This window comes from Muscardinus avellanarius (assembly GCF_963383645.1).
Source record: "Muscardinus avellanarius genome assembly, chromosome: 17".
Classification (NCBI taxonomy): domain Eukaryota; kingdom Metazoa; phylum Chordata; class Mammalia; order Rodentia; family Gliridae; genus Muscardinus; species Muscardinus avellanarius.
Window position 1 is genome coordinate 18,869,435 of NC_137803.1, and position 13,801 is coordinate 18,883,235.

Below are 13,801 nucleotides of genomic sequence, written 5' to 3' on the forward strand. Positions count from 1 at the left end.
CACAAAGAAACACACAAGAATATTAAATGTTACCTCAAAGAACAGAGATCACATGAAAGAAATTTTCCTTGTTTAATTTTGTTATTATTTACTTTTGTGGTATTGTAAATAAGAACCCAGGGGCAATCTGCCTCTGAGGTACATCCCCAGCCCTGTTTTATTTTGGTTTTTGAAATAGGCCTCATTAAGTTATCATGCATTGGCCTTGAATCTGTGATTCTAACTGCTCTGGCTCCTAAGTATTGGGATTATAGGCACATGCCACCATGCCTGGCTAGGAATTTCCTCTTAAACAATCATAACCAATTAAGAAGATTAGGTTAGGGGCCAAATAATAGGTAAGTAGAATAGTGTAATGCTCTTAAACACATGATCAGTCTAGAACACTTAAAATGAAGCTCAATAGTTCTGACACTCTAGAAGAAAAAAGAAGGGATACTTTGGATCACAAGACACAATACAGATACGGTATGATTTTCATAATATAGTCTGAAGACAAACCCCTTCTGCCTCATGATACAATAATTCACACAGAACAGTGTTTTTTTTTTTTTATCTGTATCACTCAGTCCCGTTTCAAAGGACAATACACAATCCTGTCGAATTGGCTTTGTGAACACTGTAGGACAACAGCTACAGATGTTTCTGAGGAAACACCACCCTTTCATCTGATTCACCCTTTCAGCTGATTCCTAACACAGGAATTACAAAAGGAATATTTTATAATTATCAGTCCTCCAAGGGTAACCGAATGATTTTTCTTTCTTTCCTCAGTTTTAATTAAAGTGTTTTTGTTAGACAGACAGACAGACAGACACTTGGAATGCCACAAAAGATCCGAGGAAGTTGTCAAGTCAGAGAAGTAGGGTGCCAACAGGGATGACGGGAAGTACGTAGGCACTTCTGCGCCAGACATTCCTTATTCTGAACCAATTTACTCTTTAACGCAAATAAGCTTGCGTACATGGTTTCACACTTCCACAACCCTAGAAAGAGCAAGTTAGAAACCAGGACAGAAGCTAACAGGGCTGAGACAAGATGGTCCAACAGCAATACGATTAGTAACAATTACTAGATAATAAAAACAAGTGCTAGATGAAAAATATGAAAAGTACAAAGTGAAATGCAAGAGGCCTATCAACCGGGAGATGTTTTCACTCGCATAAAGAGGTGAACTCTATTCAATAAGTAAGGGGTGTCATCGTATGGCATGGGACAAAAGAACTCTGGTTATTACAACGTTTGAAAAATATCAGAGACTTTCTGAAATATTTCAATAAAAATGCAGATAATTTTTTTAAAAGTCTAAGCACTTAGGGAGCTGTAAAAATCCTCAGCTATCCACAAAATCATTCTCTAAAAATAACTGTCTCAGAGAATTCCCAATAGCTGTAGCATAAAAAAAAAAAAAAAGAAAGAAAGAAACGAAGAAAGGAATGCCGTGTGGTTAAGGCCTCTGATGGCTGGGGAGAGGCTCACGTAAGTCCTATTTATCAAATCCCCTCCCTAACTTTTCCCCATATCCCCACCGCAAACTCTGAAAATACCTACCTTCCAAAATATCCACTAACATTTTAGTTATCTTTTTTTAACCAGCTACCATATACTCTTCCACTACCTCTATAAGACATGGCTCCATCTTACCTTCTTGTATATTGTTGGTCCGTCCACCCTTGAGCAAAGAATGACCACTATTTTATAATCATCAGAAAAGTAACTTCAATTCCGGGTTAAAATAGGTACTACCGTGTGGCTTGTTGAAAGTCAAACCCCAAACATTTGCTAGGAATGTCTTTCATTTAACAAAGAAATCCTATTCTGCTTCCAAGGGGGATAAAAAGACGAGCCTAACCCTGGTAACCTTAACACAAAAGGAAGCTAAAAAGGCAGGGACCCGATAAGAACAAAGGATTGTGCCTTCTGATGACATCAATACGTATTCGACATGATGTGTTTCACATCCTTCTAGCAATATCTAAGATGAAAAATTTGCAAATTCATACTCACAGGCCATCACTGCAGAAAATTACAGCAGCGCTCCCTCTGGAAGGGATTTTGATTTATAGAATGGCAGTGAGGTTTTATGTGTGTAATGTTTCTGAAACTTAAAGCGGAGATGAGCCACTGTGAGCAAGCAGAGCACAGTGTACGAGAAATAATTACGCTTGTGACCTCGTGCCCTGTAAGGTCACTCTGCATCGCAGGCCAAAGGAAATCAGGAACCATTAGCATTTACCTCAGAGAAGTCACTGACTGGAATGAAGGGCAAGCGTGGGTATATTTCATAAACCAGCAGGTGCTTGACCTCATAAAAAAGTCAATTATCAAAATGCTACATGTAGAATGTCACAGATAAGAAATATATAAAAGTGGGTCCAGCCCAGCATCTCCACTTCAAAGTAAACTGAAGCCAACTTCTAACATTTATTTTCATCATGTAGGTTATACAACAATTTCCTGAAATACAGTAATCCCTATTTAGCAAAAAAGAAAAATAGCAGAATTCCTTGAAAGTGTTTGGAAATAAAAGTGACGATACATACATACATGCTAAGGGCTGACGGCTCAGAAAAGATTTATGATGTTTCTGCAAATCAGTATTAAAGAACGCATGCAGTATTTTTAATTTGCACCTTGTTATCATTAAACCAGGAATCGCGATGTACTTATCCTCAGACTTTCTTATGAGAAATCGGGCATTTATAAAGAATAAAACCATGATTCCTGACTGGTTCAAGGACAGAGCTCTATTACCTGAAGCAAAATTCTCATATCACTCAATAATTGCAAGACTTGGTTCTTATGAAAATCGGTGGGTTTTCATTTAAGGCAGACTATCACTTCTTTTCCTTCCCCAGGAAATTAAAGCGAATTCTGAGACAGCAGCAATAAGAAAAATGAAGCTACAGAAACCAGTGCAGGGAAAGAGGGAACGTGGGCAGCAGTCACCAGTTGTATTAGGCACCTTGCTCGATGTTTGCAAAGTTTCTATTTAAGCTCTCAACGGTCCTGAGAAAAGCAGCTGCCCTGGCCCACAACTTTTCTCACATCTCAGAAAAACCTGCAAAAGACTTTCTGTTGCATAATGTACCTAAAGGAAATACAGAGGAGTCTGACAATATGACCAGTTGACTAGTACTAGCCATTCAGCCCAGCTCAAATGGACTGTGAGCTGCAAAAATGTTACCACCCACTTTAAACCTCTGACTCCACATCTCAGAAGAAGATGGGCTATCGCAGTCTAAGAGCCCAGTATGATATTCAGCCCTTCAGGTAAGAGGATATTCTGGGTTTTACACGACTATGTCATAAAGGGATTCTGACAAAACACGGCCATAAGTTACACAGAAAATGGCTGCATAGTTTGAGATGCTTAGCATTATTAAATTTGAGAAAAGTTCTAATGAGTGATGTATTAACCAGATATATTAGTGTAGAATTTTGCCTACGTTAGTGATTAAGATTCCTATGCTAGAAACAGGCTTTCAGCTTCTAAAACGATGCTTCATGACATAGCTTCCTCTGAAGATCATCTCTTTAAACAGTAAGGACAATGGAGAGGCGATTTCACTCCGAGCACGTGGACGGCAGGTGTGAGCTGTCCACCAGCTGCCGCCATAACCTTTTGATCCCTTCGGACGGCAAATCTGTTCGACAGCCCTACGTGGTCATTCCTCATTTGTTATATGCTTTCTTCTCCTTTAATACGCTCAGGATCCCTATTCCTTGAGCTTGACATCCTTTTATTAAAATAGAAAGCTCCTAGTAGAGCAAACTAAAAGCAATTTTACACTCAGTCAATGTAAAATTTCCTGAAACAATTAATACATTACAACAGAAGTGAACGTGTGATGTTTTAGTTGCATGTAGAATACATACTTGATTATTCTTCCACGGAAACAATTACAGTTTAGTGACAAGATGAAATTTTAAGTAAACCACCATTCAGTTAATTTACGAAGTATTCAGAGGTACTATGCTTAAGTAAAAGACTTCATAACATGAATAGGTTTAAACGTGACCTATGAGCAATCTAGTTTGCCCTTATGTAAGCAACGCTGAGCACAAAACGTCATTTTCTAACAGTTATTTTTCTGCTTTATTTTGTGGTGTGTTGAATGTAATATAGCTGAAAAGCACACAGTCTGAAAGCAGTATCCATTAAAACCTATGTACTCGCCCCCTCCACTCCTATTTAAGATCTAAGGATGCTGGAACAAGCTGGATAAAATAAGTAAATAGTCAGTAAAAGAATGAGTTCTGGAGTGTGACAGTCCCTTAAGTATCTTAGGGACCTTCAGAAAATTCCTTGACCTCTTCTGGCCTCAATTAATTCATGAAAAAAAGAAGACACTGGGTAGATATGGGAGATGATGACAATAATATCCACTTTACAAAGTTACTGGGATGGTTAGATGGAATAAGATAGACCAAGTATTTACCAAAGCCTGACATAAAAGACGTGTCTAATTAATGGAAGGTAGTAGTACCATTTTCACACTATACTTTGGCCCCACTAACCGACCTCTGGCCTAGCGACACATGCGTTTCTATCACTGCTTCAGGGATTAATTCATAGCTACACGATGTCTTTACCTTGTGGCTAACTCATTCATTTCTTTCTAGGAACAATATAAAATGGTATCCACTACAACTGCTAGTGACACCTGTCTTCCCAAATTGTCAAAAATGCAACACTGCACTAATATTTGGTGATTTTTTTCCCTATTTCTTAGACATTTATATTCAATCAGTAATCAAGGCTTAAAAATTAAGCCTTTTGTTCTGCCTTATCGACATTTAGATCTAGGTCCTGCATCCCTTTCTATAATAGGCTGCTAGGTACTTATTTCACTTTAATTAATTCCCCTACTTTAAACTAGTCTATTCTAAATAAAGATGTCTTGGAATGTTTCTGAATATTTCCATAACTGCAATTTCATTTGTGATTTGCTATGGCGTGGCTTTACCTTTTGCAATTTTATGTGTGATAGTATAGCCATATTTTGTCCTTCATATGGGGATCTTTTATTTTTAAAATGTTGTGATATATTGATCACAGAGTTCTATTTCTAAAATACTGTAAATTTAATGGCCAGAGTTATAGAAAAAGGACGTGTTTTGGACAATTTATTCAAATATTTAAAAGCAGTGCTCCTTCATTCCAATCTTATTTTTAACTTTTTATATTCTGGATCTATTTTTTAAAAGAATTTTAATCTAATACATACACGGAGTTCATATATGTAGAGGTCCTAAGTTCTTAACTTAATTTCCTTATTAGAAAATTTCCATGAAGAAAATTTCCATGAAGAAAACTTCCAGTAAGCAAATGAAAATCACTATCTACTCAGTAACTATTTTGGTACTTAAACAGATAAGAATTGTAACTGGAGTTGTTATATGTGAAACATGTGCTTACTATAATACTTAAAACCTTTGCTGCATTTTATTTTCATTTTTCTTCTTGAGCAATCATAAACTGTCCATTGTGACATTTGTAATGAGTACAGTATACAGATGAATATTTCATTACCAATAATAACTGGTATTGGCAAAAGGTCATTGAAAATTAATCCTTCTAAGACCCAGGCCAAATATCATAACAAAATTCTTTTAAAAGTTTCCAAGACTTGCATATATGTTTGTCTCACTGTATGACTTTTGAACTTCACTATTATGGCGAATTAAAATATGCCAATTAAAGTATAAAAAAAGTTTTACCAGGACTTTACTTATTAATCTATTTGTTTTTGCGGTAGTGGGGATTGAGCCCAGGGGTATTCTACCTCTGAGATGCACCCCCAGGTAAATGACTCAGTTTTGTTGAGAGGTAGTAGCATATGTATCTGTCAGTTCAGCCTGCCTGTGCCGGCAAAGTTTTGTAGGAAAGCCTGAGAGCTCTTACGTGATATGACGTGGTCCATGTACTGCGGCAAGTAAGGGGCCCAGGCATCGATGGCTTCCTTTCGTCCTGCCTGCTCAATTCTTCTCAGCTCCGCCAGCAGCAGGGCCTGTGCAGCTTCTCTTACCTAAGGTCACAGAACCAAGTGTGAAAAAAGAAAGCAGGTCAGTTGGTCAGGCGAGTGCCTACAAGTTAGAAAGTTCATATGAAATAAACAAAAGGATACGAGAACGCTGGTCTGTTTACATGAGAACAGCTACTCACCAAATAATGAGTTCATAGCGTGGAATAAATTTGATGCTAGCACTTCATATTTGTAACATGTTAGTTAATGATTTTGGTAAGAAATATTGTAACACTTATCCACTTAGTCACGCTTGGGTTTAAGACTTTATTTCCCAAAGCAGTCTTGTATTCTAACATAGCATTTTCAAATTTTAAATTTCTATACTAATATTGTTAAAAGCCACTGTTGAAATTATTATAAACTTCTCTCACAGTGTGAAGAAATTTTATCTTTGCTAGTAAAATTCTGATATATGCATACCTACATACACACACACACACACACATTTTTGGTGCATGTGTGAGACGTATATCTATATTAGACACACACACACACACACACACACACACACACACACACACACACACACACGGGATTGAACCCAGGAGCATTTATCTCCACCTACAGCCCAGTCCTTTCTACTTTTTGTTTTTGAAACAGGATCTTGCTAGGTTGCGGAGGCTGTCCTCAAACCTGCAATCCTTCTATCTCAGTCTTTCAAGTACTAGGATTATGGGTGTGTGCTACCATACCCAGTTTTATTATATAGATTATATATTATACTTATTTATTATATATTATATAGATATCTATTATTTTTAAATAGATACTCTATACAAACAAACATGTATAAAGCCACACAATGCATACCTAAGACATGATCAACATAAAGGCAATAGATTCCTATGAAAAGGCATAAATTAAAGTTCAAAATCATATCAATTCCTTCCAAATCATATTTTTTTCAAAACATATCAATTCTCCTTTCAATATGACATGTAACTTTTACTTTTCAGTTTTAGTTTGTTTTCTTTTGGCAGAAGCACTACATGTATGAGGTCAAAGAAGCCAATCAATTATAAAGTGGTGTGCCAATCTACTTGTCAACTATTTATAGTTGAGAGGACAACGTGAGCCAGGCGTGATGGCACACACTTCTCTTTCCAGTGCTGGGGAGGCTGAGACAGGAGGATTACAGGCTTAGGGCCAGCCTCAGCTACTTAGTGAGACCCTCCACAATTTAATGAGACCTTGTTTCAAAGTAAAGAATAATATAGGTCTGGGGGTATAGCTCAGAGGTAGAATGCCCCTGGGTTCAATTCCCAGTACCACAGAAAAAAAGGAAGAAACAAGTCTATAAAGTATATGAGACTTTTTAAAATCAAAAAGTCATTGCATTTTTTAATAAAAGCAAATGAATAAACAATCTGGAATATTAAAGCTGAGTATATAAAAAAGGGAAAGCAAAACATGGAAATCTGAACCTATGTTTTCTATCACATGATGAACAGGTATGACAAGAAACAAGATAAACGTTAACCTTTTTTTGTTTCAAGTTTACATTTGACCGAGTATCGCCTCCACATTACCTCCAGGCACCGATCTTGCCATCTTCGCGCCAGCATCTCTAGCAGCGGAGGCCTGAATTTATCCAGTCCCAGCAGGTCTGGCAGCATCACACAGTGCATGGCAGCTAACTGACTCCATCCTGTTAAAATGTGACATATTACAAATCCTAGAAACATCTTGGAATTCCCTAAGACAGGAGTTTCTCTTTATGTACATATATCGAAAGCAAAACTACAAAAGCCAGGTCCACTATATTATGCTATAAATGATTTTAACAACATTAGATATTTTATACAAAGATTTGTCCAAATGTGCTTCATCTAAATCATGTATTTGGAACCTGTAAGGACTCTCAACATTTTAAATAAAATGTCCACGCAAAGGATAAGCAAATTCACAAGGAAAACATATTTCTAAACAGGTTTCCTAGACTAAAACATTTATAAGGGATGGGATAGAGCAGGCATAAATACACAGAACAGCTCTGGCTGAGGAACCGCTGTCAGCTACAGGGGCGTTCACTTGGATATCCAAGGAGAGGTCCCTGCCACTTAAGGCTTGACCATCTGTGTGTGCCATTGTGTCAGCCAACAGAGACGTCTTTCCTTCTCTGTCAGAGGGCCTTTAATTAAGGTAGTTATTGATCCTGTTCCATACAAAATGGAACAGATATTTAATCACAATCATAACTGAAAGAAGCAACATAACGCCAATTTTGAGAAGAAAAATGAAATCAGACATTCCACAAAACAAAAATCTGGTCATCTAAAATGTATATAGTCTTCAACATGATTAATTCTGACTAATAGGAATAAGTGTTACATTTTTCAGGGTTCTGGTTCACAACACAGAACCTGATTAAGGTGAAGAAAAAGATAAACACTGTATACCCTACAATATTGAAAAGTACTAGTATGGAGACTATTTTTTATTATTTTAAGATTCAATACTTTAATCTCATTTTAGAGGCATCTAAAATCTCTTTATATATGCAAGAAGTGCCTCATTCTTCCCAAATTATGTATGAGGCCATTGTTAATCCACAGTAATTATCATTATCTGAGGACAACATCCAAAGAAAAATAATCAAGAATAGATGCCCAAAAAAAGGTCACTACCACCTTATAATGTGAGTTAGCTTGTGGACCTAGAAGTTTAGCAAAGTAATGTTCTGAAATAATCTGAAGTATTCTAAAATAATAAAAACTGTACACAAAACTCAGAATGGTCACTGAAACTGTTAAAGAGATAGACAGACAGACGGACCAGCTATTCAAAGACTTATCCTTTCAGTGAGGAAACTCTCATCACCTGATAATGTGTACACTTTATACATGTAATTATATTAATTAAATTAATTAAGTACTTTAATTCTCATTAATGGATAATATTATATCTAACTATATTTAATTACACTAATTCTCAACTGGATAATACATTTTATATATGTATAATTATATATATTATATTAATTAAGGTGATGGGCAAACATTTTAGATAATTTATGATGCAGAAATATGTATATGTATATCTGTATGTGTATATGTTTGCATAGATATACATACATATATTACTCTCCAGTAATTTCTTAAAGTACATTAATATTTCGAGTATACTTTAGAGATATGAGGTAAATTTTAATATGATTATCACCAAACCCCAAAATCTAATCGCTTATTTTTAATTAAAAATAGCTATCTTTCATAATTTAACAAATGTGACCCTGACTTTATTTGCAAAAATCCAGTTTTAACAAAACTTCATACAAAATAAATACATTATACTTTTAAATTCCTATATTCTCTTTCCAAAGGAGTTCTACTCACAACAAAGGCTCTGTATTTCACGGCCCTTCAAAATTCCTTCTGTTCAAATGGACTTGTAATATTCCTTCTTAATGAAGAGTCTGAATCATTGTGAGTTACGGTTTATATTTTACAAATTTCCACCTTTTCACATGATGTCTTAGGGAACGAAGGTTGGCAGACCCCATTCGTACTTTCCGAGCTCCAAAATTACTTTCTACTGGTGTAACTCCAGAGAAATAAAATAATAGCCCAACTAAATCTAAAGTTAAATTATAGATTTTCGCCCCAGCCTGAAGCAAAAATAGTAATGGGATAGGTGAATTCCTATCAGCCTATAATCAATCTGAAGGCTTTTCAAAAGAGGATGTAAATTAAGAGATTTTCTCATATTCACCTCAAACCCAGGCCTACAGTTGTGTAAAGGCGGCAAAAATATGAAACAAATGCATTAACACTAATGCCAGAGGCCATGTGGCAAACACCACTGTGCAAACCAGTCTGCCTTTTAGTACCAAATTCACATCAGAGATTAGCACCTTGGCGGTCTATGAACGTGACCTGTGCCGGCCAGCAGTAGCGTAACGTTTCCATAACCAGCTCTTTGTCATTGGCGTTAGCAAATCAAGTCACAAAATGGGAGTTTTAGGATCTCATACGTAACAAATGAATGCACAAATCGGATCAAAAAAACACGTCTACCAGGATAAAGCATAGGTTGAAAGAATGCTGTTAGGAAGTGAGAGAGAATACCTTCATTTACTAAGAAACAGGTATGTGAAGCGGGAAGAGAGGCAGAGGCGGAGTGACCAGCGTCAGCCCCAGTGGGAACAACAGGTGCAGCAGCTTGCAGAGGAGAAGAGGAGAGAGAGAGAGAGGAGAGGAGTGAGCTACAACAGCTTCTGGAAAAAAGCGCAGTATTAGTGGAGAATGAAAAACAAAGTCGGCAAAGTCTAGTGAACGTAGAACTCAAAGATGGTGTTTTCATCAGGAGGGCATGGTCATTAAAGGTTACGGCAGGGAGATGATGTAGTTTATTGAGTAGCAACCACAGTGGAGTTTCGCTTCCTCTTAAAGTCAAAAATCTATTTAATACCATAGATGAATGATGTGTCCAAGATCGCAAAACATAGTTTTAAAACAATGAAGGCTTTTTTAAAAAAAAAAAAGTGACAATGTAAAAGAATTACAAAAAATGAATTCAATTTTTGAAATGCGTCACAAATGAAAAAGTTTAAGCTGTTCTTTGTGTTTTTATTGCATTTAATGGTTTTTCTCTAGCATTATGTGTCAATTGTTTTAAAATATCTCAAACCAGTACTCAGTGAGATTACTTCAATTTTCCACACCATATAAAACTCATTTGAAATAGATCAGCTTATAGAGACGATATACTGCATTATTATGTTTACTCTTATGAGAAGAATTTAATCTAGTTTCATTCCTTGATGTTTAAAAATATTTTTATGATACAAATGCAAAACCGTTGTTGTGAATTTTACCATTCTTATGGAATAGAAGAACTCTCCCCCTTCCCCCAAAAAAGTCAAACGTTGCCAGGAAAATGTTTCAGCTTATATTATCATATGAAAAAGCAAAAGGACCACATGGCGCACACATTCTACAACTGGAGGTCAATGTTAAGATTTAGAGGTCACCATTTGACACTTCCTTCCTATGGAGAAATTACCATATGTCATGCACAAGCATCTTCAAATTAATCCCTCTCCTTTCTTCTGTCATTGGACAGCAATAGGTTTGGGCTCCTGAACAGATTACGCATTGTCTGCTGAATGATATGTTTGCTTTTCATGCAGTGAAGTCCCTTTGTGACAACAGGGCAGCTGCATGGAAACAACTTTTTCATAATTTCCACACGAACGCATCATAATGTCACTCAGGCACGTGTGAGGTAAACAGGAGAACCGAAAGAAGTCCATGCACAGTAACAAGAAAGGCAAATTTAACTCTGTGACCCCGAGAAGGCCCCTCTTGCACGCACGAAGGCTTTATCTGGCAAATTATAATTCTTTTGTTATTGTGACAGACTTAGGTTTTGTTCCTTATGAAATGACGGTTATTTGGTATTGCTATAAAGAAATGGGCTTGTTTTTAATTTTGTATCTCCTTCAGACCTAACAACTCCTTAAAAGTAATCTTGCAAAGACATTGCAAATATTTCTATATTTCAACACATGATTTTGCTTTTCATTTCTTATATTTAACTATAGATTTAGTTAAAATGACCTATAAAATATGCACCTCCCAAAGCAAAAAGTAGGTACACTTTGGGGGCAGGGAGTAAATTTTCAGGTTTGGCTTCCACACCACCAAAATATTGAGAAAGTTCCTCTGGTGGCTTCCAACATTTAAAATTCTTTCACAGTTTCACTATTTGACCACTGGGAAGGTGTGTGAATTCTGTGTAGGTGTACGCTTAATCCTGAAGGGACACAAGACTGAGAGCATTAAAAAACCAACATACATGAATAAAAGTTTAGCACTGAGTAATCACTACCCGAGCTACGTCAAATAAGGAGTGGAATTAAATCATCATGTTGTCTTAAAGTGTAAATGTACAAGGAAAACAGAAATGCTACTGGCAGAACAGCTCGAATAAGTCTTGTATGTATTGAATATTATTAACTACTTTTTTGGAGTATGTGTGCTGAGGATTGAACCCAGGGGTAGGCAGTTTCTACCTCTGGGCTATCGTCCTAGCACTGTTTATATTTTTAATTGGAAACAGGATCTCACTAAGTTGCTGAGGCTGGACACAAACCTGTGATCCTTGTGTCTCAGACTCCCAAGTACTAGGATTAAAAGTGTGCATCGCCACACCTAGCTTTATCATTTATAAAAGAAGGGGGGAAAAACCAGATTCTGGGTATTTAAATAATAATAAGGTGTTTAAATAATATTTAAAATTAAAAAAGAACATTTGTATTTGTTCTTTCATAAATTCTCTAGTTACCCAGAATCTAGGAAAATACTGCAATAGAAATCAATGAACCAGATTTATTATGCTTTAAAAATCTCTGCATTACCACCAAAAAAATGCCCTATTCACACTACCTCACAACTGAAAGGGCAGAGTCCAGAACTCCTTTCACAGTTCACTGAGATACTAACTCTGTCACAGCTTTTTCAACTGTACATGCACAGAAAATTCAGCAACAGAAGTTAGAAGAAAAAGTACCACTTTCTGAGCCTGGCGTGGTGACACATGCTTGTAATTCCAGCATTTGGGAGACTGAGACAGGGATTGCGGTTCGCGGCCAGCCTCAGCTACTTAGTGAGGCCCTTTGCAACTTCGTGAGACCCTGTTTCAAAATAAAGAATAAAAAATGGGGCTGGGAGTATAGCTCAGAGGTAGAATTCCCCTAGGTTCAATCCTCAATACCACACACACACAAAGTACCACTTTCAAAATAAATAACAATCAAGATGTAATGGTAAATAACAAATCTGAAAGTTTTGAGTACCATTGAACAGTGAAGATTTATACCATTAAACAAAATCAATCATTTGACTTCATAAAACAGAAAAGCTCTTATGTCACTTATCAATTTGCTTCTCTTATGAAGGATTAGCAAAACATAAGGAAAAAGAGTTTTAGTCCAGGTTTAAAATGAGAGGCTGAGACAGAAGGATCGTGGTTCGCAGACAGCCTCAGCTATTTAGTGAGGCCCTTTGCAACTCAGAGATACCCTGTTTCAAAATAAAGAACAAAAAAATGGGGCTGGGGTTATAGCTTGGAGGTAGAATGCCCCTGGGTTCCATCCCCAGTACTGTGAATTAATTAATTAATTAACTAATTAAAAAAATAAAATGGAGACAGAAACAGTTTCTATTCTTAAAGGGGGTGGGTCCTTTAAGAAAGTAATTTTGCAGCTAAAAGACTCTTCTACTACTTATTCTCACACAAAAAAAGACAAAGATGACACATCTGTGCAACAACATATATACCTACCTAGTTACTGACATATTGACTCTAGAAACATAAAGAAAAGGTATTCAGAGATTCATCTATTCAACAAATGTTTACTGAGTTCCTTCTATGAATCACCCACTGTTCCAAACACTCATGAAAAATCAGTGAGCAAAACAGAAAATTACTTCCCTGCCTTTGAACTTCCTTAGCATATCAAAGATATAAGCCAACTGAAAAAAAAAGGCACCTAAGTTCAAACACACACACAAACCTCAGATCCACTCGTTGCCTTGACATATGTACTCCAGGTTATGTTCAGTTTCAGGACTGCAGACCTTAGCCAAGGATAGTGATAAGCTACTGGTTAACTTATGTAAATATTTCCTGAGATAATTTAACACTGAATGACTACTTATTTCTTAGGTTAGACAATAAGAGTTGAACCCACTTTTGCAAAAAAAAAAAAAAATTGCAAAGAACATAACATAACCTTAAATCTTTGAGTGGTTTGACTTACTAGC

General features: G+C 36.4%; 1 protein-coding gene across 2 annotated transcripts in view; it reads right to left on the bottom strand.

The window, feature by feature from the left end:
- WDR7 (WD repeat domain 7) overlaps nt 1–13,801 on the bottom strand; it is a gene marked incomplete at both ends in the record, with an annotated part of 323,548 nt that overhangs the window by 211,328 nt on the left and 98,419 nt on the right. Inside the window, 3 exons of one of the 2 annotated variants that reach the window (XM_080714515.1) lie at nt 5,909–6,032; nt 7,562–7,680; nt 10,100–10,192. In XM_080714515.1, coding sequence (XP_080570641.1) covers nt 5,909–6,032; nt 7,562–7,680; nt 10,100–10,192 — 336 coding nt within the window. The remainder of the gene's footprint in view (nt 1–5,908; nt 6,033–7,561; nt 7,681–10,099; nt 10,193–13,801) is intronic. The other variant, XM_080714514.1, reaches the window with a different exon arrangement.